The sequence below is a fragment of the Pocillopora verrucosa genome, chromosome 9, assembly GCF_036669915.1.
Source record: "Pocillopora verrucosa isolate sample1 chromosome 9, ASM3666991v2, whole genome shotgun sequence".
Lineage (NCBI taxonomy): Eukaryota > Metazoa > Cnidaria > Anthozoa > Scleractinia > Pocilloporidae > Pocillopora > Pocillopora verrucosa.
Window position 1 is genome coordinate 6,443,712 of NC_089320.1, and position 21,855 is coordinate 6,465,566.

General features: G+C 38.7%; 2 protein-coding genes across 3 annotated transcripts; one reads left to right on the top strand and one right to left on the bottom strand.

Annotated features, from left to right (window-relative positions):
- Positions 1-5,741: 5,741 nt before the first annotated feature.
- LOC131769273 (uncharacterized) lies at positions 5,742-15,650 on the bottom strand. Of its 2 annotated transcripts, none has more exons than XM_066172139.1 (6): positions 15,542-15,650; positions 7,524-9,212; positions 7,296-7,423; positions 6,734-6,854; positions 6,404-6,486; positions 5,742-5,814 (listed from the first exon to the last, which is right to left on the bottom strand). In XM_066172139.1, exons 2-6 carry the CDS (start codon positions 9,186-9,188, stop codon positions 5,757-5,759), a joined length of 2,055 nt encoding a protein of 684 aa, XP_066028236.1. In that variant the 5' UTR covers positions 9,189-9,212; positions 15,542-15,650; the 3' UTR covers positions 5,742-5,756. The 2 variants fall into 2 exon arrangements, with proteins under 2 accessions (XP_066028236.1, XP_066028235.1); XM_066172138.1 differs by lacking the exon at positions 15,542-15,650 and adding an exon at positions 13,804-13,903.
- Positions 12,395-20,318, top strand: LOC136283375 (uncharacterized). The gene is made up of 7 exons (XM_066172148.1): positions 12,395-12,544; positions 15,831-16,473; positions 16,805-16,915; positions 17,147-17,220; positions 17,317-17,594; positions 17,953-18,796; positions 19,001-20,318. The coding sequence occupies exons 3-6, from the start codon at positions 16,850-16,852 to the stop codon at positions 18,210-18,212; spliced, it is 678 nt and encodes a 225-aa protein (XP_066028245.1). The 5' UTR covers positions 12,395-12,544; positions 15,831-16,473; positions 16,805-16,849; the 3' UTR covers positions 18,213-18,796; positions 19,001-20,318.
- Positions 20,319-21,855: the final 1,537 nt, after the last annotated feature.

Here is a 21,855-nt window from a genome sequence, read left to right on the forward strand (position 1 = left end):
CGAAACAAGGAAGTGGATCGGAATCAAGCATATTATACTGTCCGTTCTGTACCAGGCTCTCCGCTTAGCACGGGCAGCTGGCCTTCAAGTATGTGAAAGAAGTTTTAGTTGAACGGACTTGAGAGAGAAACACCTCTTTTCTCTCCATCTTTCTTTCCTCTGTTTTCTCCCTCAGTCCCCTGATTCAAGACCAAGGAGTACACAGGTGGCTAAGTGCTTACTATCTGGCAATTGACGAATGGCCGGGAATCAAAAAGCTGAAAGACTTTACGACAAACTGGAGTCCACATTACAATTACGTTTTCCCGCTATGACCCGTTAATTCTTTTCGAGGATCGCGTACTTTATTCATCTTTGAAAAATTAACTAAAGCTTACCTATTCCAAATTGCCTTTCAGGTAAGTTTATTACCTTAATAAAAAACTTCACATGCAGTTGTGTGCCACATCCGTTTCATGCAGTCCACTGTTCTCAGAAAGGAAAGAGGAAATTAGCCTTTACGTAACGCTTCGTGAAATGGCCCGGACAAACAATCTTTCTGTTACATTCCAAGGCTGTTGCTCAAAGTTCTTCATTGACCTAATTAACCATTTACGTATTGTGATTAAAATAGTTCTGCAAGAACTTACTATGATTACAAGTTTCAATGAAAACGATAAATGATACTTCACTTTTATGATATGAGAGTGCGTACTTTGAATTTTTGTACTTCGAATGTTTGTACTTTTAGCTTGTAGATGTGTTTGATACAATCAACAATCTCCCAAGATTTTCAGTTTCGGTTTCCAAGGTCTCGCCATATATATAAATACTCAAGCTAGCTAGCTAACTCAGCTAAAGTTTTCGTACAGCATTTTAAACAAAAAGAAACCAATTAAATCACAATTGGATACCCCTGCTAAGAATATAGTGGCCGGTTCAGTCTGGTTCTCGGAGTAATATAAACATAAACTTTTTGAGCTATGCTGTGTTTGGTCGTGAGAATTTATAGATTTAGCCGCATTGATTTACATTTCGAAGAAACTCGCACTGTTTATTCGCCAGATGGAGGTATACTTTTCACATGTCATGACTGGAGTCTGTTAGGCGCTTATGGCATCTGTCAACTTGATCAGCGGAAAACTCGGTTTTTGAATCAAGTTTTCATGCCACAATTTCATATTGTATCACTCTGGAAAAGAGGAAATTGTGACGATAGTTTGAGGTAAATCATGACTACCCGATAAGGAAAATTTCCCTCAAAGACATCAGTACTTCATTTGATGGATTTGACTTTTCAGGTCACAGATAACATACCTTGTTGAAACGTTTCCTTGTTACCGCACGTACGATGGATCTTCGGGATCTCGTCAATATCGAAGTTCCCGAGTTGGAAGAATAATCAACTCTATCACATATATGTAATTTTCACTTTCGGAAACAGATTTCAAAACCTTCAGCCTGCGGTCAATGTACAAAGACTTACTTAGGCAATTAGTGTATTATCTAAGCTTATTTGAAGGTATGCAAACATTCTCGAGATGTTTCGTAAATGGTAATGGTCAGATAATGGGTAACACAATATAAGAAAAGGAAAAATTAATTTCGGGGCCTAAAACGACAAAGCTCAAAAAATTAGTTTGCCATAATTTATTCACTTACTATGGCACAATGATCAGTTCATCATTGTAAAACGTTTTCATAACTTATACAATAGCAGGTATTGTGTTCACTAGGGAACCGATTCCCGTTGCTCGGAGATAACTAGCGCGGAGATAAAGTAAATTCCGTCTGGTGACGCAGGAAGGAGAATTAGGATGAAACAAAGCGAATTATTGCGCTCTCGGATGAAGAAACCACTATTTAAAACAAAGTTTTTTTTAGAGATAAGAAAATCTAAGTTACAGGTATAAACTGGTTATGAATGAAGAAGCTTCTAAAACTTTCAGATCAGCCCCTCCCATTCTTGGCTGTTTGCGACTTAGGTCTTGCCTTTACTGTGTCAAATATGCCAATAAACGTTTGAAATACTGTTCGTTTCTGTTTATGTTCAACTTACACTTGACTGTAATTGACGCAATTAAGCAACCCCGAATACTCTAAAGGTATTCATAACAAAGGTAAAACTACACTTGAAATCCGGGGAATCCCCTGACTGAAGCAGGCTTAATTATGGACCAAAGATCGACCTCATTCCGAAAGGGCTTGTCCCTGTGAAAAATGATGCAATTTTTAAAACCGAGTAGGCTTTGGAGACGAGTTTAACCACTGATGAAAATTTGGAGGCCGTCGTACAAATTTTTCTCGCAAGTGGCAAGAAAAGAACCTCTGATAATTTCAGTCATGAAGGACTAACTCTAGGATATTCTCACGGTGATCAAAAAAATCAAGGGGTGTTATTATATTGAGAAAAAAAAGTTTAATTTAGGGCTGGGCTAGATGAGCTCTTTCGAATTTTAATTTTTAACCTACTCATCAAAAAGTATAATTCTCTCAATAAGGAGCTTGAGATCAAAAGCGTGTTGAAAGTTTTTACTCCCCAAATAAAGGTCATTTCATGGATTTAGGAGGTTATTTCTTAACTAAAAGTGTTGTTACTTAGAAGTCTTATTAAAACTTATGTCATGTTGGATAGAGTGAAGGAAGCATATGCGTCACGGCGCCGAGACGAAATCCGATCAAAGTTACACGTCAATGAAATTAGCAACAGAAAATACGTATTTAAGCTCCACAACGACGGGAACCAGCAAACAGTCTATTTTTATAGATCACTAACAATAGAAAGGTGACTTCTTAAGTTTCGTGACGACTCTGTAACCGAATAGAAAAACAATGACATTCTTCGTAAAATTATCAGTGGTTTGTGTAACTAATAAATTTAGTTCACAGCATGTGGCGGCATGGTAAGACTTTTTAATCGTAGTTTCGTCAATTTAGCAAAACATATTTGCAGAAAGAGGGATTATAGAAGGGGGCAACCTTTTTGGTTACTTCAGCTGACAGGAAGTTAAACAGATAATTTTGAAATAGAAATTTATGTCTGAAATTAGAAAACTTAAGCCCAAAATAGTTCATGTATGGGCTCATGTTCGGTGCAAGTCTACCTGCACGTTCATGGCAAAGCGAAGAATAATTTTTGGCTGGTTCTCAAGCTGAAGTAAGACACAATATTTTCTTTGGTTTGAGGTTTGCTTTCCCCACACAAGTGAAGCAGAACTATCGTAAAATTCGCCTTTCTGAAGCTGCGCTCTCCAGGGAGACGTTTGACGTGAGAAAAGGAATAAACCACATGCTTTCGAGAGAAAATCAGTGCACTTCTCTCTGGATACCTTCTTGAATTCGCTTCCATTTTTCGCTAAACGTGCACAAAAAGAGTTGAGTGAATGAATTATGGCGATATACTTCTGCTTCTATCGAGTGAAGCAGCCCAAAAATAAGTGGATCTTAAATGAGGGGCACGAATGATACTTCTCTCCTAGAAATTTGGTTCACTGATAAGTGTGAAACCAGTCCTCACACAACGACTTATGACTCTTTGATCTAAGAAAAGTTCTAATCCTTTTAAACAACTGTCTCCCTTTTTAAAAACAATTTCAAAAGAAAATTGGATGACAGACTTGTTGAAACTTGCTGGCCAAACCGTTGCGAAACTTTTGAAATTTAAACAACCGGTCCTCGATATATGCATAGGTAACAGACTACCTTGACTAAGACAGTGATTTTGGTCAACTAAGATTTTCTAAAAATGAATTCCTGAGCCATATAGGAAATAATGTTGCGATAGATACCTTAATCTTCACGATGTGCTTTCACGCTCAGATTCAGTGAATGGGAACTTCTTCACAATCAGTGGCTTTTTCGAAGCCACCGTACTTCCCAGAAATATAAAGGAAGTGACGTAATGATTAGTACTCCGCATGGGCAGGATTAACGTAACTATCACGGAGTTATTTCCTTTTATGGTTCATGAGTCGCCTTCGGGAAAGCTTAGTTAACTAAGATTGCGGTCTTAACTAAGGAAGTGTGATGTGTTTGCATGGTTAATCGTTTAAAACATAAAGCAAGAAGATAGAAGATATTATTGTTGGACGCCATTCATAATTTATGCGTTTTCTGTTTAATTCTCAGAAATATGGAGGAAGTGGCGTAATAATTTGAAGTCCATGGGTTTCGTATTCTGATGTGAATACTATGGCCACAAGGCGCGGGCGCGGGCGCGGGCGCGGGCGCGGGCGCAAGGCGCGGGCGCGGAGAGTTGTTGGAATGATGATAAATTAATCAAATATGACCATAATATATTTGACTTATTCTCTTCCCACCACACCCCACACTCTTCTCGTGCGCCCTGAGAAGACAGCGACTGAGTCCGAGTTCAGTCTGTAGCCATCGTATGCAAGCCTGAGTCTTTAGCGCCATGATATGAAATTCTGAACCAGCAATGAGTTTTTTAAAAATGAGTGACGGGTTCTTGAGAGCCTGGCACTATTTCACGAGCTAAATCGCTTTTAAAAAAATAGGCACAGAAAAACGTTTCTTGAGCCAGCGATATCCAACGCGATATCCAACGCGGTTTGACTATGGTAGTAGATAGAGCTAGATCGGTGTAGAAATTTACCAGACTAATCGAGTTCGTTTGGCGCCAAAAAACGCACAGATATTTGTTCGCGGACATAATCCCCTAATGTTACACAGTTTGATATCTCAGGAGAACTAGAAGAAGACTAAGAAGAAGCGTGCTCTTCCACGCTGGAGATAGTAGACCCTTAGGTTTAGAAGGGATCGTGAGATCAAAGTTGAGTAAATATTTCCCTGATAATACAAATGAAATATGCGGGAAGAAACGATTCCTGACAATCAATAAGTGCTTCGTTAGTGCTTGTAAATTATTCAAACAGACAGGAGATATACTGTTGAATTATAAAAGAAGATTTCTGTGTTGCATTCAATGAGCGCCATCCTCAAATAGGCGCAGCCCATGAATAAGCGCCACACTTGCAGAGCTTCTAGCTCATTTCTGATAAAATTCAATTGTAAAATGGTTCTCATTTTAAGAGGTTTTGGTCATCCCCCCCTCTCCGAAAAAACCTCATGTTCTTGGGAGGACATTTCATTTTGCTCCACACGGGGATCAAAAGATGTGTGCCGAAAGATATGTTCGCGACGCATTAATTTGCCAAATTGGTTGTTTAGTTGCTTGCCTATTAAAAAATTGGAAAAACGGAGAAGAGAAAGAGAATGGAGAGACTCTGATGTCTGGTAGCTTTCCGTCTCCTCGCCAGACTAATCGATGCTTTGGACACTTTTACACAAATCTTTAAGGGATGAAAGGCCTCCTACTAAAAGCAGTAAATTTGGATATTAAAGTCACTGTGTAGAAATCACTTCAATCTAAGGGGATCCTGCCACCCTCATTTCCCCTTCCCCCTCAGGTTTGTGTCCTTGTACAGGTTAGATTAAAATAACTATTACCATCTTTAACATTTTATACCCTAACAATCCACACTCTTCTCTTTATATTTCCTCTGGTACTGACAACGAGAGTTTCTTTGACAATCAAGAGCTTCCTAAACTTGTGATCATTGCCTTTATTTTCGTTACATTCACCATTTGATTCTAGGGTAATACCATGAGGACAACTTAGGAGCCAGTCATTCCAAGGGATAAAGAGTTAAATTGACGCCTACAATAAGAAATGACAACGTCAATCAGGACACTATCTAAACCTCTTAGGAACAATTTGCCTTTTCTTGGAATTCTGAGCACTGGGGTCGAGGTTGTTATTCATTCATTCCTGTCTGACTGAACAAAGAATGGCGACAAATAGGGCAGCTGCCACTGCAAATTAAAAGGAAATAGTTCAAGTGAACTCGAGAAAAACTAGTGTGGGACGGTCACAGTAAAATCTGGGTTACGTAACATAAAAAGTCTTTCAAAGTTTGCCGATGAAATAATATTGCTTTGGATTTAAAAAAAAAACTCCATGACAACATGCATAGAGCATATTGAAACCAAAATTGAAACGATCTCTGGACCTAAGAAAAGCTAAGGGGACAAAGAAGGCGTTACCCGGGATATGTCAATTTAAGGAAGGCGGGAACGGAGGTCTGTTCCTCTGGATCTCCATGCTGTTGATTCTTCATGTAATTTCCTATCGTTTCTGAAATTATTGTAATCGCAAAAAACCAATCGCTGTTTTGTCTATCTTACCCACTGGCGACCGAGGCTCCTTAAGAGGAGACGGAGGTTTTTCATTTTATATGCAACTGAAAACTCCTCATTGCACAATCCAAGCTCGAGCAGGTTCACGGACTCACATCCAATTCAGAATTAAATACCAACAAAACTTCAGCGGAGCAATGGGATGTTCTTCCATATTTGAGTTTATTCCCAGAAATAAATATCACAATATTTCATGCATACTCACACGCCATTCTCCCTCATAGCAATAGCACACTCTTGATGAACCTTGTGTGAGCATGGCAGGATCTCACAACCGTTGAAAGTGTCCTGGAAATAAAGAATCGATCAACCGAATCAAAAACTAAAAATTTGGATTGTGATTTAATTGCCTTGCTTCTCTTTCGCCACATTCCGACTCAAGAAACGCAAGCACCTAACGTCACTATACGTGACAGGTGAATATAATCAAATTGAGTGCAAGGTTAATCGCTTCGGTTAAAGGGCGAATCTTTTGGAAGATATTTCTCCCATTCTTTACTCTTATCCAGCCTTAGTAAGTAAATTACGTAACTACCTCCAAACAGATGCAACACTCATCGTGTCCTGAATCTGTTCGACAGGAATGACTTCCTTCCAGCCCTTTTCTCAGACAAACGTTACACTCATCGCAGTGGAAGGAGTTGTCCTTGTAGATACTGAACGGGAAATAGAAACATTACTTCGATGCTATTTACTCGAGCACAACATGATTCGTTAGGGAAACAAATTTCTAACTCGTAAAGAAAAGCGCTGTATTTCTACTCGATAAGCTAGAATAATTACTGAGGACGAAACGTAATGGGTACGAGGAAACCAAAACTAATGTTTTTTGGGATTTCTATTCCTTTTTAAGAAACAACTAGCAATGGGGTGTTTTAAGCACTCATCGATGAAGCATTTCGTATTACTCCGTAATACTTTGCTCTCGCTCCAAAGGCAGCTTCAGGATTCTTCATTCATACTGTAACACAAGTCAATAACTCCTTGACTTGGTACTGAAGCAGGCCAATAACTCCCTGACCCTTATTCTTTTGGACAACAAGCATAATATCCAAACAAACGAAAAAAAAATTGGTCATGAATATTGTTTCACCTACCGGCAGATACCACACTTTTCGCAGTGATAAGGAGCTTTATCTTCCCCTGTGAAGTGTTTACACACCGAGCAGAAATATGCTGAGAACCTTGTTTTGCATCTGGCACAGGTGTGGGCGTCCTGGTTGATCTTAAAAATCAAACATTCGAAGTTAAATCGGTGATAACCTAAGTGTAAGAACCCTCTTTCCTCTTATATAAAATTTCAAGTCAATGTCATTCCTGTTTACCTCTTGTTGATGGCTACAAACAGAGCACTCAACAGAACACGCCTCTCTTGCTTTGGAATTGTCATTTGGGCACCCAGAGTTGTTATGACAACGATGACAAGGAAAGAACTTTCCGCAGCATGAAAACTTGACACGGCAGAGCCGTTGATAATGTTCACACAGCCATTGTCGAACCTCAGCAGGAGCCGAGTCTTGCGAAGGTGTTTCTTGTCCACTGCTCGTGGAGTTCTCTTCTACTCTTTCATTCATGAGTTCCGTTTCTCTCGCTTCCCTCGCTTCCCTCGCTTCCCTTTCTTTTCTTTCTCGTGCTTGTTTTTCTTTCCTTTCCCGCTTTTCTTTTCTTTTTCGCTCAGTTTCTTTCATGGATTTCTCTCTCTCTTGTCTTTCTTTCAACGTTCTCTCGACAAGAGAGCAAACTTCAGCCACACGTTGCTCGAGTACGGCCAATGACCCGTCAACAGATGTGTTTGAATTACTGTTTAACAGACCCTGACCAGCTCCTGCACTTTCCCCGTCCAGAAGAAATCCCGGAGCGTCATCTCCTCTTTCCAACTGCGATGGCGATATCGGCCTTTCGGCGAGTACATGTCCATTTGGGAAGATATTTGGCGGAGTTCTTGCGCGTCCATTACCAATGGGAAACTCTCTGACTGTCAACGGGAGATTTGCTTTAGATCCATCTTCGAGGAGGCTTGAAGATTGAGGCAGTCCTAAGGTCTTCGCTGAAACAGTTTTGGGCATCACTAAGTTGAGGGATGACTTTTGCGGCTGATAACCATCACGACTTGAGTATATTTGTGGAGGAGATCCCATGGTGCTGGCGTAGGCAGAATAATCTCCTGCATAAAATTTTGTAGAATCACGACATTCAGGAAGTGTCGATGAACTTGGGGGAGTAGGGCAGTACACTTCAGGCATACACCCAGATCTGTTGTACTCGGAGTGTGTACCTACAGGCAATTCAAAATCTTCACATGGGCCACAAGAATCCCAGCGCTCATCAGATGCACGGCACTCACAAGAATGACGTGCGTGATAATCAACTAAATTCAATATCGTTGCGAACAAGAAGTCCCAGTGGAATTGTCCACTACATCCGAGGGCAACTTCAAAATCGGGAAAGAAAAACGAAAATGAAGACATTAGTGACGAAGCAGACGATGAAGATGACGATATTGATGACGAAGATGACGATGACGATGACGATGACGATGATGATGAAACTGCTGAAGATGATGATGATGATGAAACTGATGATGACGACGGTGATGATGATGATGATAATGACCCTAGCCCTGACCCCGATGCTGTCGAAAACGATTGTGAAGAAGGCGAGAGTGGTGGTGATAGCGATTTAGGCGAAAGAGAAGGGAAAGTCAAGCGCTCCGCTATTTTCTCTGCACGAGCCACATCTCCAATCTTTTGATACGCCAAACAAATTTTAGACGATATAAATTTCGAGAATATTGCTTCTTCATTGTTCATCCTCTGAGATAGTAAATCCAATATCCTCAGCTCCATCAGTGCTTTGACATGTTCTTTGAGTTCTATGAATTGTTCAAATGTGCTGCGTCTGGCAGACCGATTATCATCACGTTCCAACTCATCCTCAAGATGGGGTCCTGAACTAACGTTTTTCGGGATCTTAGCGTGTGTTCCGTCCATCTTTCCGTCTCAAATGTATTACTCCTGAAAATAAGGTGAATCTTAAAACCAAACTTCATCCACATTTAAGTGTTAACAAATTTTTGATAATAAAGCTGAATAATGCTGTACGTAAATGCTTTTGTCAGCTCTCTCTCGCGCGCGTTACTTGTGTTCTCACCGATTTCCTGCAGCAGACTAGCATTTCGTCTTTGGTGACTTTATCCATATGATATTATGAATATGATTAGATAAAATGATTAGGTTTCGAAGAAGAAGGAGATTTGTTTTTGTGTGTGTGCGTACGCTTTTGCGATGATGCTACTAAGTTTTCCTCAGCATCGTGAAATGTGTTGCTAAATACAAAAGTAATAGGAGATCATCTCGGCCAAAGTCACTCTGCCTCATACGGCATCTAAAAAATGCAAATAACTTTGGTCGCCATTTCAGAAAATTCCGAAACAAATTAAGCAGCCAGGAGCAATAGCATCATAAACATTCCAAGGCAAAAAACTGACACCAAATATCGACTTAAAAATAGCTCAATCAGCGTGTGTGGCAAGCCGAAGAGCAGATTCAAGGCGTTCTTTTTTCTTGAAAAGCGCCATCACCTTGGAGTTTGCTGGTATATGACACGCGTGCAGTGAGCCTACAATCTCCTTCGCAGCTGTTCTGGGACTCGTAACGCAACACTCCTTTCCGCAAACGGCTAATCGTGAGTAAAAGCGTTGCGTGACGAGTCACAGAACGGTTACGAAGGAGATTAGTGGCTCTACGGAACACAGAGTTTCATGCAAAATAATGTTACGACTAAACTGCCCACCAAGTATTTTACCCTATAAAATGTCGGGAAATTAGCTATCGAGCACACCACGCTCGGCGAAAGGTACAAAGACTCTCGAACTGTCTTATTCACTTTTTTCTTTAATTACCCGGTTCTCCACTACACAATTCTACTAACATCCAAACTTATTTCATTCTATGCAACTCTGGTTGATTTCTTAGACCCTTTGATTCTCACCGGCTTGTGCTACTAAACACTCGCTTCAACTACGGAATTTTGTCTCTACACTTTTACAAGCTGTTTACATTCTCCCAGTCTATTCTAGTCTCTCTCCAATCCACTCTCCTAAGTAAGATCTATAATAACATACTGATATATTCACTACTGACAGATATAGGTGGGCATGCCAGCTGGTTGACCTCGTGAGATTAGGCATTTGTTGTTAGAACACTAAACCTAACATCTTCAAGAGACTTTCGAAATGAACAACAAAGCAACTGACCACAATGCTTCCAATCAACTGAGTCATTTTCTGACTGCGTTAGCCAAAACAAGAACTTTGGAGTGTTTCAGAAGCAAGGTTAGCAGACAAACTAAGCACGTCCACTTATTTATTGCATCGACTGAAGAGAACAAAGAAGGCGCCTGCAAAGTAAGTTTATGGGGGGCGCTGCTTTCAGTAGAATTCATTCGAAATAGGATTTTGTGAGGTTAGTTCATTTTAGGGCAGCATATTTGAATATTCCATCTGGCTAGTCTATGGACTGAGGGTCTGTGTTTTGTCTATCACCTTTGAAAAGCAATCTTCTCGAGGAGACATGTTGAAGATGATTTCACTTCATACCTGTCTTTTATTCCAAAGAAATGATAAATTTGGAACAGACTAAGAGTCGTTCAAATATCTTGTTGGTTCCCACGGCATTGTTTTACTATTCTAGCTATACATAAAAGGTACAAATAGTGATCGTCCAGAACACAGCAATGCTGGCTGACAATTCATTGTTCAGTAAACCATTATAACACAGAAGGCACTATTATTTCACAAACTAACACCAGTGAAAGAAAGTTAAACTAGGCTAAATAAATTCCATCTTAGATTCACCTACTTCTTGACCGAGTGACTTGAAACTGTTATCTTTATTGCAAGAGATTCTGTAGACATTTTTAAAGTTTATGGAGAGACTGTTTCTAACTTTGATTTTATCGCTTCAGTCGAATAAAATCGCTTTAAAATCGCCCTAAGTCGCCTTAAATCACCTAAAGTCGCAATATTTTTTGTGTCAATTTTGCTTAAGTCGCCTTAAGTGGTCTTAAATCGCCCAAAGTCGCCTAAAGTTACGGCAACTCAAGGTCCCATGTAAACTGATGCTGTCATCATACACTTCATCTGAAGAAGATAACTTCCCAGTCTTCGAATATTTGCTCAAAATATTAGGAACAACGACGAAGGTGCTAAGCTGTTCGAAGATACCACTGACTAGCATGTGTGTTTTGAGAACATCGTCCTCATTTTCCAGACCTCGTCTGGTCTCTTATCCCTTTGAAGAAGCTCTTTTACAGTCTGTGCGGACGAGTTTTATTACAGATTTTATTAAGTATAATGAAGGGCTGGAAAATAAACTAACTAGAGCTCCGCTTTTAGGCTTGGCTAAATCTATATATTATCTCAGACGTTTTGGTGTGTAGTATCGCTGAATATTTTACTCCAAGGTCAGTTAAAATGGGTGTCAAAAGTCATTCGGGATTTCACTTCGCTGGGTGATTCTCAGCCAATCAGATTCAAAACTGATCCTTATCGCCTCTCGGTCACTTTCGTATCACACTCCTAAAGCAGGTTGGTTTTCTTTTGGTTTAGGTTTCACCAGTCCATCGAAATGCGCTCTTATTTAGTTATGGTTTGATGTTAACATACACAATGATCAGCACTGACTACTGCACTACACAGGAATTTAGACTTTCTACAGTGACCGTAAAACTCCAAAGCGTTACGTTTGTTCAGCCTCCCCCTTGATTTAAAACTAATCTAGTGACTTTCCAAAAAGATGATCAAGTTCCAGTTCAGTCGCCTCATATGCAAATACACCTCTCCTGAGCGCCGGTAATCATCTGAAGAATCATTAGGAAAATTCTAGCAATACCTGGTTAAACTGGACTGAGCTGATGTCCAGTTCAGGATAGGTTCCTGTTTGAGCGGGCTGATATCGAAAGTTTCAAAATTTTGTCATATGATCGAAACAAAAATGCTTGAGTCATAAGGTTTCCCAGGTCAAATGTTTATTTTTGTACAACAGAAAGTGATCAGGCGCATTCTCAAAGTACACAACGTGTTGAAACTAGATTCTAAAATAAGACTCTAAGTAGAGAGATATGTTTGGACAAAATAATTGTATTGGGAAAATAAATTCTGTAGTCCACTAGTCTAGTATGGCGTGCGAAGGCAGGATTTTCCTCGTCCATCTGACCCTTTTCTTTCAAGAGAAACGAATTTGAGCACTGCTTTTCTACAAATGTCTGTCACTCGTACCCTAGGTACGGTTATACTGGCAGCAATTTGGAGAACATAATTATGGCTTCAACGAGAAATTCGCCTTTCGTAAGTATCACCGATACTAAACTTCGTAAAACTTACTCATACTTCTTAGCGTTACGCTCAGTCACAAACTGTAGAAAGCGATTCATGACTTCAGCCTAGGTTTCCGAGCCTTTTTATGCTATTGTTGAACTTTAGAAAAATACCCCTAATTTGTCTGCCCACTTGCTGCCTCCCATGATTTATTTATTTAGAAACGTCAACTGAGTCACTCAAACGTTCAAAGGTGTGAAATCACACTTTCTTTGTTCCCTTCCGCTTGCAGACAACATGTTTTGTTTTACATTCCTTGCGCCGGTGGCTAAGAGAAGCGAAAAGGGCTTTGGGGACGAGAATGAGCCCGAGAAAAATCAAATGAAATATATTAAAGTTCACACGGCAACCAGGTGGACAATCCGACATGGTTTGATGCTTCTCTGGTTTACAGATTTAATGAATGTAACCGAATAAGTTACGATTAGGCACTAGACAGGAGTGTCGAAAAGTTGGGTCTATGAATTGTAACTTCTTCGGTTACATTCATTAAATCTGTAAACCAGAGTAGCATCAAACCATGTAAGATCAAATGACTTGTATAAGTTTTATTTAGCTCAGCAGAGTTTGAATTCAGGGAGAAGCTGCAGTTGTAATGGTTCACGAGTGTTCGAAATTTGAATCTCGCGCTCGGTGAGCTGGCTACACGACGGTGATTACTAACCTTTGCCATGCGAACAATAGAAACACTTTCCTGCAAACAATAGATAAGGACAAAAGAGGAGCAAAAGCTTGACTTATTGTCCAGCCAAAATCCGAACCAAAAGTTTGATATGTATCCCAACGTTACTTTGTTTCTTTGCTACATTATTAGCGAGCACTGAACTACTGCTCGTACTCTAAATATGACAATCAACCAAAAAATTCCCTAAACCTGATAAAATTAAACAAAATCCAAAAAAACATGTGAGTCATCTGTAAATTTACGAGTTTGCTCACAGAGCGCTTTGATCAATTATTAACGTGAGCGTAATGAAACATTTTGAGCATAATTTTTGGCATGAGGCCATGTTGTCAGGTTTTACGCTCAAAGTATAATCTAACGAGGACACGAAGGAAATCTTGGTGCAGGTCGTTTCCTTTTAACAATCATGTGACTGAAAAATTCTCTCAGTCCTGCACAGAGTCAAGTTTTTTCAATGGAACACGTTAAGGCCTGTCCTTCCAAAAAATTAATCGAAGCGAAAGGTAAACAATGAGAGGAAAGCTCATAGCTCGGACAAACTCACCCAATTAAGTTAGCTTGAAAAATGCCAAAGGATTTTTTCCTGTAGTGTTGTAGTAAGAGGATGTACAGAGTTGAGTTCGAAACTTTATCGAAGAAACGAATACAAACGCATAACAGTTGGGGCCACACAAATTTGTATATGCAAATTTGCAACCAAGTAAAAGTCGGGAAAAACCCCAACTTGAGACATGACATGACGTCATTCAACACTATCACATATCATTTAATATAGCACGGTAGTCCTTATGTAAATCTGAGCGTTCTAATTTTTTCATATTTGGTCCATTTTTTTTTTGGAGCCATATGAACCAGTTCTTTGGTCATAAACATCTGAGGAATTTTTTCTTTCCATTTCTTTTTTTATTTTCAACGCGAATGTTACAAATTCAATCACTTTCGAGCACGAAGAAATGTTTACATGTTCTTCTTTTGTGACTGACACATCTGACATCTAACACATCTAACTTCCTTCGTGTTAATTCGTTCGTCGCTCCGAAGAACGCTTTGATACTAAAGCGAGCTAGTGACCACAATTTAGTTATGTACTCGAATAACCCCGAACATTACTATCTTGCTGCAAAGCTAGGTCACATTTTAGCCCAATTTTAGCCTAACTTTCCAATTTGAGCGCAAACTCGAAACCGAAGAGCAGCTGCAGTTTAAAGCATTCAGTTTCCGCAAACAATCAAAAATTTTAAGAAAGAGAATCGGTAGAGCCCGTATCTACCCGTTTCCAACTGAAATGGTATATCTGAATCATGAAGAAAATGGGCTAGAACAAAAATTATCCGGCTAAGTATATAGTTCACCTCCCTGCTATGCGGCAATTATGGCCGCGGTCCTGTCGTTGAGGCGAAATTGAGGCGCGCTTGGGCCGCTTGTGCCTATACGAACACCAAATTTCTTATGTTATCTCATTACATCAATCATTATAATTTGGCGTTGACGAAATTGAACGACTAGTTTGGCCTTCTTATGGCGAAAATAACTGAAGTACTAAGTCGCCTAAAAAAGTACAGAATTCTCTGAAATCTGCCCATTCCAAGGTACGAGGTTGGGTAACCACAAAGGACAGAGGCGCATGGCGAAAGTGAATGCGGTAGAGCGGCGACGCGAAATAAAAAGGTAGTGGCCACTGAGACTTCGTATATATTTTTTTCTGAGCGAATGGCACACTGACTTAGGGCTTACACTCGAAACTTCAGCTTTAGAAGCTCTTTATGGTGGCAAATCTAGACTTACTATGAAAACCGTGGATGGTTGAGAGCATATTATCAATTTACAATAATGTTTGAAGTTGACATGATAACCAAATATAGTGTTTGAAGTTAACCCAATATCTGCATGGTTATGAAAGTCGGACATTAGTCTTCAACGAATCAAATTAAAATCAACTTAAAATACATTTTCGTTTGCCAAATTTTTTAAGAAAAAATTTCCAATAGGAATATCCGCGAACAAAAAATATACTTCCGACCGATGATTTACTTGCGTTCTAATAAGTTTCCCTGTTCAACAAGCTGATATTGCCCAGGTAAATCCCATAAAATAAAATATCTTGTTTTGTCATAAAGTTATAACACTAAACAAGAAGCAGAAAAAGATAGTTCATTGGATCAGAAATTTTTCACATTTACAGTGTTCGATTCATCCGAGTTGCGAAAATTCTTAGTGATCTGTTTGTTTTTCTCAATCATTACCAAGAACCCAGATATTACATAAAACGCTGTGTTCCTCACCTTGATTTACAAGAAGGTTGTTGGTACGGCGGTGGATTATGTATTGTCTGGTTCGGACGTTTGCTGTGCCAAATAAAAGTACAATTCGATATGTGGATGTATAAAGTCCAATACTCTGACCTAATAATTATATAATTTGCCGACTTTGAATATCTAATTCAAAAGGCTCACAAAGATCGCCACGTGGCGTTTGAGGTTAAATGAGATGCAGGATGGATTGCGTTACTTCCCTCACCTAATATGTCTAATGTGATTCTTTGTCTTTTCTTGTTTATTGTTCCTAAATCAGGTCGGTTCTTTGTGTCATCAATTGAACTACACGAGGAACTAGAAGAACTTGACGGAGTAGATGAGCAACATGGAGAATTAAGGAGGGAAGAATCGTCTAAACTTGCCTCCGTGCTCGATTCGAGATGTGAAATCCGTGCTTGAAGTTCCTTCACTTCCACTTCAAGGGAATTTATTCTGGCTGATCTTTCGGCAAGTAAGGAAACGAGCTCCTCGGAGTCTTGACTGGTTTTGGCGCCAAAAGATAAATTTTTCGCGCCCTCGGACTCAAAGTCTGGTGAGGCGGAGTTGACCAGATTTACGATTGCCATAAATCCCGCAGAATTAATAAGTTCGTTGGGAATTTTTTTATTGCGAAGAAGACCAGCAACCAAACCGAACGTGGACACAACGTGGACGACGTCGGGAATCCTGTCCATCTCCACAACTCCAAACGATGATTTGGCGGGCTGAAGTTCCCGCGCAGCCACACTTTGGATTTCATTGGGAAATATCCTAAATACATCGCGTATGAAAAATTTACGCAGAGGGACGCCACATACCTCTTTCAAAAGTAGATACCAGTGCTTGGAAGGGTCAAGTGTGGCACTTGTAACCCTGCAAAGACTCTGAGCAGTAAAGTCATGGGGAAGATTGAATTTATAGTGAGTTGAAATGAAGCTAAAATATATGTGCTTGGATTGTCCGTTGGATTTGTGGCCGCCCAGTCATTTTAAGATTGGATTTTTCGCCTCTCGGATCGAGCGTTCGGTAATGGAATGTGCAGCCTGGGCTTTTCTTATGTATGTAGTAAGAAATGGACAACTCGCTAAAATGAGTTCTTTTCAACATAGTAAGTGGTCAGATAAGAAGCGATACATGTGGAGAAGTGAGTTTTCCTGAGACACAATTTTTTTATTATGTGTTAAGTCTCGTGTGTTATGAACATCAAAGTATTTTCTGTAATTGTTTTCCTTAAATTTCCTTTTTCTGCAGTGACTCTTGATTACAAGGCCTTGCTGCTTCTTCTCAACAAAAAAAATGATGAAGGTTTCCTTCTTGGTGGGAAAGGATATGGAATTTTGTGTATTTTGTGATGCAATCAGGGTAATTATTTCTCTTGATATTTTCCTTGATTTTAATTATTTCATCGATTTATGATCAGATCAGTTTTCTGAAAGTAGAATGGCATCAAGTCAAATTTGAAGTAGTACATGGCTGTAGTGAAAAACAGCCATTGATGACTTTATTTTGTAGAATTGAATGTTTATATCTGTTGTTAAAGTGCATGAAATTGCCTAAGAAATGAATTTTAATTAATTACTTATTTCCATTGAGGCCTGTACATGCCATGGAGTTGATGCAGATGAAACCTGTCTAGATTGTTTAAGGTCAAAAGCCAACATCGGAAGGTGAGATACCTGATAAAATTTATTGGTATCATACAGACAAGTTTCATGTGAGGCAAATCTAACCCAACCAACTCTCTTTACTTTCTCTCTATACAGGTGTTCAGGCCTTCGAGATGACCTTAATTTCCTATTAGAGGAAGAATTAAACAGCATTAATCTTTGTTCTCTGCATTGTGAGATGAGAAATTGTGAACAGCTTTTGGGTTCATCGGGGTTGTTTGCCTATCGCATTGGAAGCCTTGATAAATTAAAAGAGGTTTTGTCCAATTATGGTCCTGAAAGTTTCCGTGGGTTTCCACGAGTAACTATCAAGGAACGAAAAGGCCAGCAAACAGAAATAATGAGACAAAACATTCAAGTGGCATCTTTTTCAGGTATGCCATTTGTTTGTATTTGGTATAATTTATTGTGCCATATTTGTTTATCATTCACCTTAGGCCAGTTATTATTTTTTTATTAGCATTCCCAATGCTATTTATTAGGAATTAGCTAATTCAGTACATATGAAACATACGGAAAAGCTGTATTAATTCTCAGTAACAGCATGAAACTCATTTGAACAACCAGTTTGTTTTAGAGACAAGGTATATTCTTCTCTGGTAATTTCCTTTTACCTGACAAATACCATGTAGTTTTGTGACTCTTTATGCTAACCACACTGCTAGTGTGTTTCATAACATTTACATTCCTCCAAACTCACAGATGAATATTCTACAAATGATTATTCTTCAGGGTTTACTGAAAGAACAGTTCTACAGAATTTTGAAGACATAGTAGAAAGATCACTGCCCCTGGAGAAAGTGACCCAGTATTATATGGAAAGTCCTGGAGCTGCAAGAAATGTTATTCTTAGCTATGTTGCTTTCTTTGAAGAGTGCATAATGGTATGCATTTCACCTTTTGAACCCCAGCCTCAGCATTTATTGTATATTGGAATATATGATTGTTTGATTGAATCCAGGGAGAATCTGTCAAAATTAAATATGCCTTGAAAATAAGATAAAGCTTAGTTTCAAAAACCTTGTAATAAAGAATTGCTAGCAATGATAATTTTTAAATTTTTGCTAATTGAGAAATGCAACACTCTGATTTACAGTTTGTGAGTGACCTGTTTGACAGGGGAACTTACATACGTGATTATGGCTCTAAAAAGGAAACAGTTTACCTTGATGAGACAAAAGGTAAAGGCTGCTGAGGTCAATATGCCTAATAACTTAATTTTGGTACATCACATTTACTGTAGATAGCTATTTATGATTACACTGTCACTACAATTTTTCTCCAATTTTTTCTCTAAAATTGGGCTATGACATATGGAGGTCCTGTGAATCTAAGTATACAATTTCTATCCACTTAAGTGAACTGCGGCGGTCGTAAATGTTCCCATACAAACTCTAATGACTGTTATTTTTGGAAGAAAGGAGTGGACAGACGCTGAAATATCTGCTCTGGTGCAGTACATTTGCTTGTTTTGGGACGATGCTGGTTTCGACAAATAACTTATGCAATCTGACCCCAAGTTTTGGGATGGTTGTGCTGATGCAGTCAGCAAGACTTTCAAATTCTTCAAGGACAGGTTTGTCAAACTTTATTCAAGTGCATTATTTTTTGAATAACTGCGGATTGATTTCGGAACTCCATCCTTTACTATAATTTCCACGATCCTCTTTAGTTTACATCACTCTACTTGAAATTATCTGGTGTGTTTTAATTTCAGCAAGCTCAATAACACTGTTACTTTCTTGTTTGGGGAACTTACTACTGGTTCTTTTGTCTTTAGGTAGCAGTTGTCGAACAAGGGTGACAAAGCACTTATCTATACATTTCAAGACGCTGTCAGAGGCAGAGGACGCATTGTAAATCAATTATGTTTCCTGTGGATTTCCTGGTGAAGTTCAGCCCAGCAGCACTACGCAAAGGTCAACTACACCCACACTTGACAATCCTCTGTTCCCTATCTTCCATTTTTCTCCATGTAAGGATACACAACCACTTGCTCGCAGTTTTGGGGATCTGATAAAAGATTTTGTCGCAAGCTTCAAATGTGCATTGTCATCAAGGTGACGCTCGCATATTGTAAGCCATTTATTTAAGATAGCTGTTATGGAAAGTGTGGAACACGAACTCCTTCAATATGTCAAAACAGACTTTCTGGTTTCAAGCCTGAGTGCCATGAAAACTTTGTTTACTCATTGCAAGCATAATTTGTTACATCACTTAGCAAAATGCTTTAAAGGTGATATTCCTTGGATTTCCCTCAACCAAATGCCATTTGCTTTGCTAGATTAGAGCATTTGTTTCTTCGTAAAGGGAAAAACTCAAATGCATTGTACTGAGAAGCATTACGTATCGTGGCTGGAAACAATGTTTTCCCATTTTGGGCATAAGTGGCTATGTCTTCACAGAGAAGCACCATAGCAGTATAAAAATGGACCAGAGGTTTCATTTGAGGAGGAGTCAGTTGAAGAGGAGTCTGTCAAAGAGGAATCTCTTGAAACGGAGTCTGTGGAAGAGATTGACATTATTCAAAGTGTATTACAGATATGTTTAGTCTACTTGACTGACTGGGTTAGTGAAACTTTGGATGATGTCAACCCTCCAACGGTGATCAACACAGAAATAGCACATGCTTCCCAATTGCGGATATACGCCAGTACAACCCAAAAAATGGACATAGAAGTTGGATTATTGTCCTTCCAACATATGGAAAGGATTTATGGTGTAAAACTCACTAAAAACTGTGCAACGAGAAATCTTGGGATGTAAAATCCTTTGAAGGCTGGTATTAAATTGGTTGTTGAAGGCCAGTGTAAGAGGGTTAAAGGTCAACACACATTTCTTATTCCAAATACAGTACTTTTGTTATAATGTTATAGAAAGCTACCTGGCATACGGTTGGTGCGCCTTAAGTATCCTAAGTAATCAAAATTGAGTTAACCTTATCAGTTCTTCATGTTTTCACTGGCTTGCTTCATCTTGCACTTGTTACACTAAAATAGAACGATTTTTCCCCATAGCCAACCTAAAAAAAGACATCATTAACAGAACAACACAATCTCTCCTGATTCAAATATATGTGGTGCCAGTTCCTATACAAATATAGTTAATTTCGAAGTTTGGTTTAATAGTTGTAATTATGAGGTGCTATGGAATACAATTTCTATTTGGATGTGTACAGGCGTAAGTTGTGTGACTTTGACCTAATGTATACAATTTCATTTTTCTTTTAATAATAACATTAATATTGCAAGCGTTGGGATACATCAGCACTAGAAATACATCTCAACATCTGGATTTTCTGAAACAGTCGATATCCAAGAAAGTTTTGGGATTTACCCGTAACATGTTTGTTACAAAGTTGATGCCTAATATACATGTAGCAATGATAAAGTTATAATCAAGATGGCCTTAAGGTAAAGAAGTTCAAATTTTGATTGCAATAACTTTCTTAAAAAGTTTTATTCTCACTCAAATTAGTGCTGGTATATAAGGTACTCCAAACATTACTCACCGCCATCTAACTTGGGTTGCATTTTCTTTTCATTTTTCTCACAGACGGTATTTGTTGCTTATTCACTAGTGAATTCAATAAGTACCCAAGAAACCCAGTCTGCAAGGTATAATCTCTAGGTTTCTGCAATCAAAATGAGGATGATCGCTCGACTGAACATACATCTTTGTGGGCTATCAGTGTTTCTAAATACATGTCAGTGTACATGGTTCTTGAGGTACTTTCTTGAATGAGTTTCAAAGTGGAAAGGAATTGCTTAAGTTGTGTGAGGAAGCTCATATCCATTCAGGTTTTATTTTGATAGAAAACTGATGGTCTCTAAAAAGGCCTTCAGCTTCTGTAAAAATTAAGAATTAATCTCCAAGCTTTTGCCGATCCACGCAAATGACTTCATAATTTCATAATTCTACTAAAGAACAACATGAAAAGTGATTTTTTTGCTTTTGTTTTGTTTTTCTGTGTTTTTCATCGGGTTTACCCCTTTTGTCATATAGTGAAGTGAAATCAGAACAAATGTTGCTGTTTAAAACGAGGGATTTTTGTGTAGTCCTTGTGGTCTACAAGTCATCCCATGATGATGTTTGAGAATTAGGTGAAGGCGATGACTGATCTTGAAAACAACGTGATCACCCAAAATGTTTAAACAGCAACAATATTAATTGTGGCTCCAACTTTGCTGAATAGTAAGCACTATTACTATCGAATGACCAAGTAGGGATATAGACTTAACATACATACATAAACTTTATTTGCACACGAAATTTGAGTGTAGCTACAAAAGCTAGTGTCTTCGTGTTAAATGTAATAAGTACAATGAAAACACAAATTCAAATAAGAATATAAAATTTACATGCCTATCAAATAATACATTAATAAAATATAAAATAATAAAATAAAAATACGATATAATTTACATTAGATATTAAAAAGCCATGCAAGTGATATTAAATGTTAAAATCGACAAAACTAAGGATTTTCCCTTTAAATTTATATAAATCCTCGCAAGCTCCCAGGCCATCAGGTAGGAAATTCCATAGTTTAGCAGCTAAGTAATTAAAAGGATGTAGACCATGCACTATTGTTCTCGACTTAGAAAGTGACAGGATTTGGTGACCGCGTGAGTT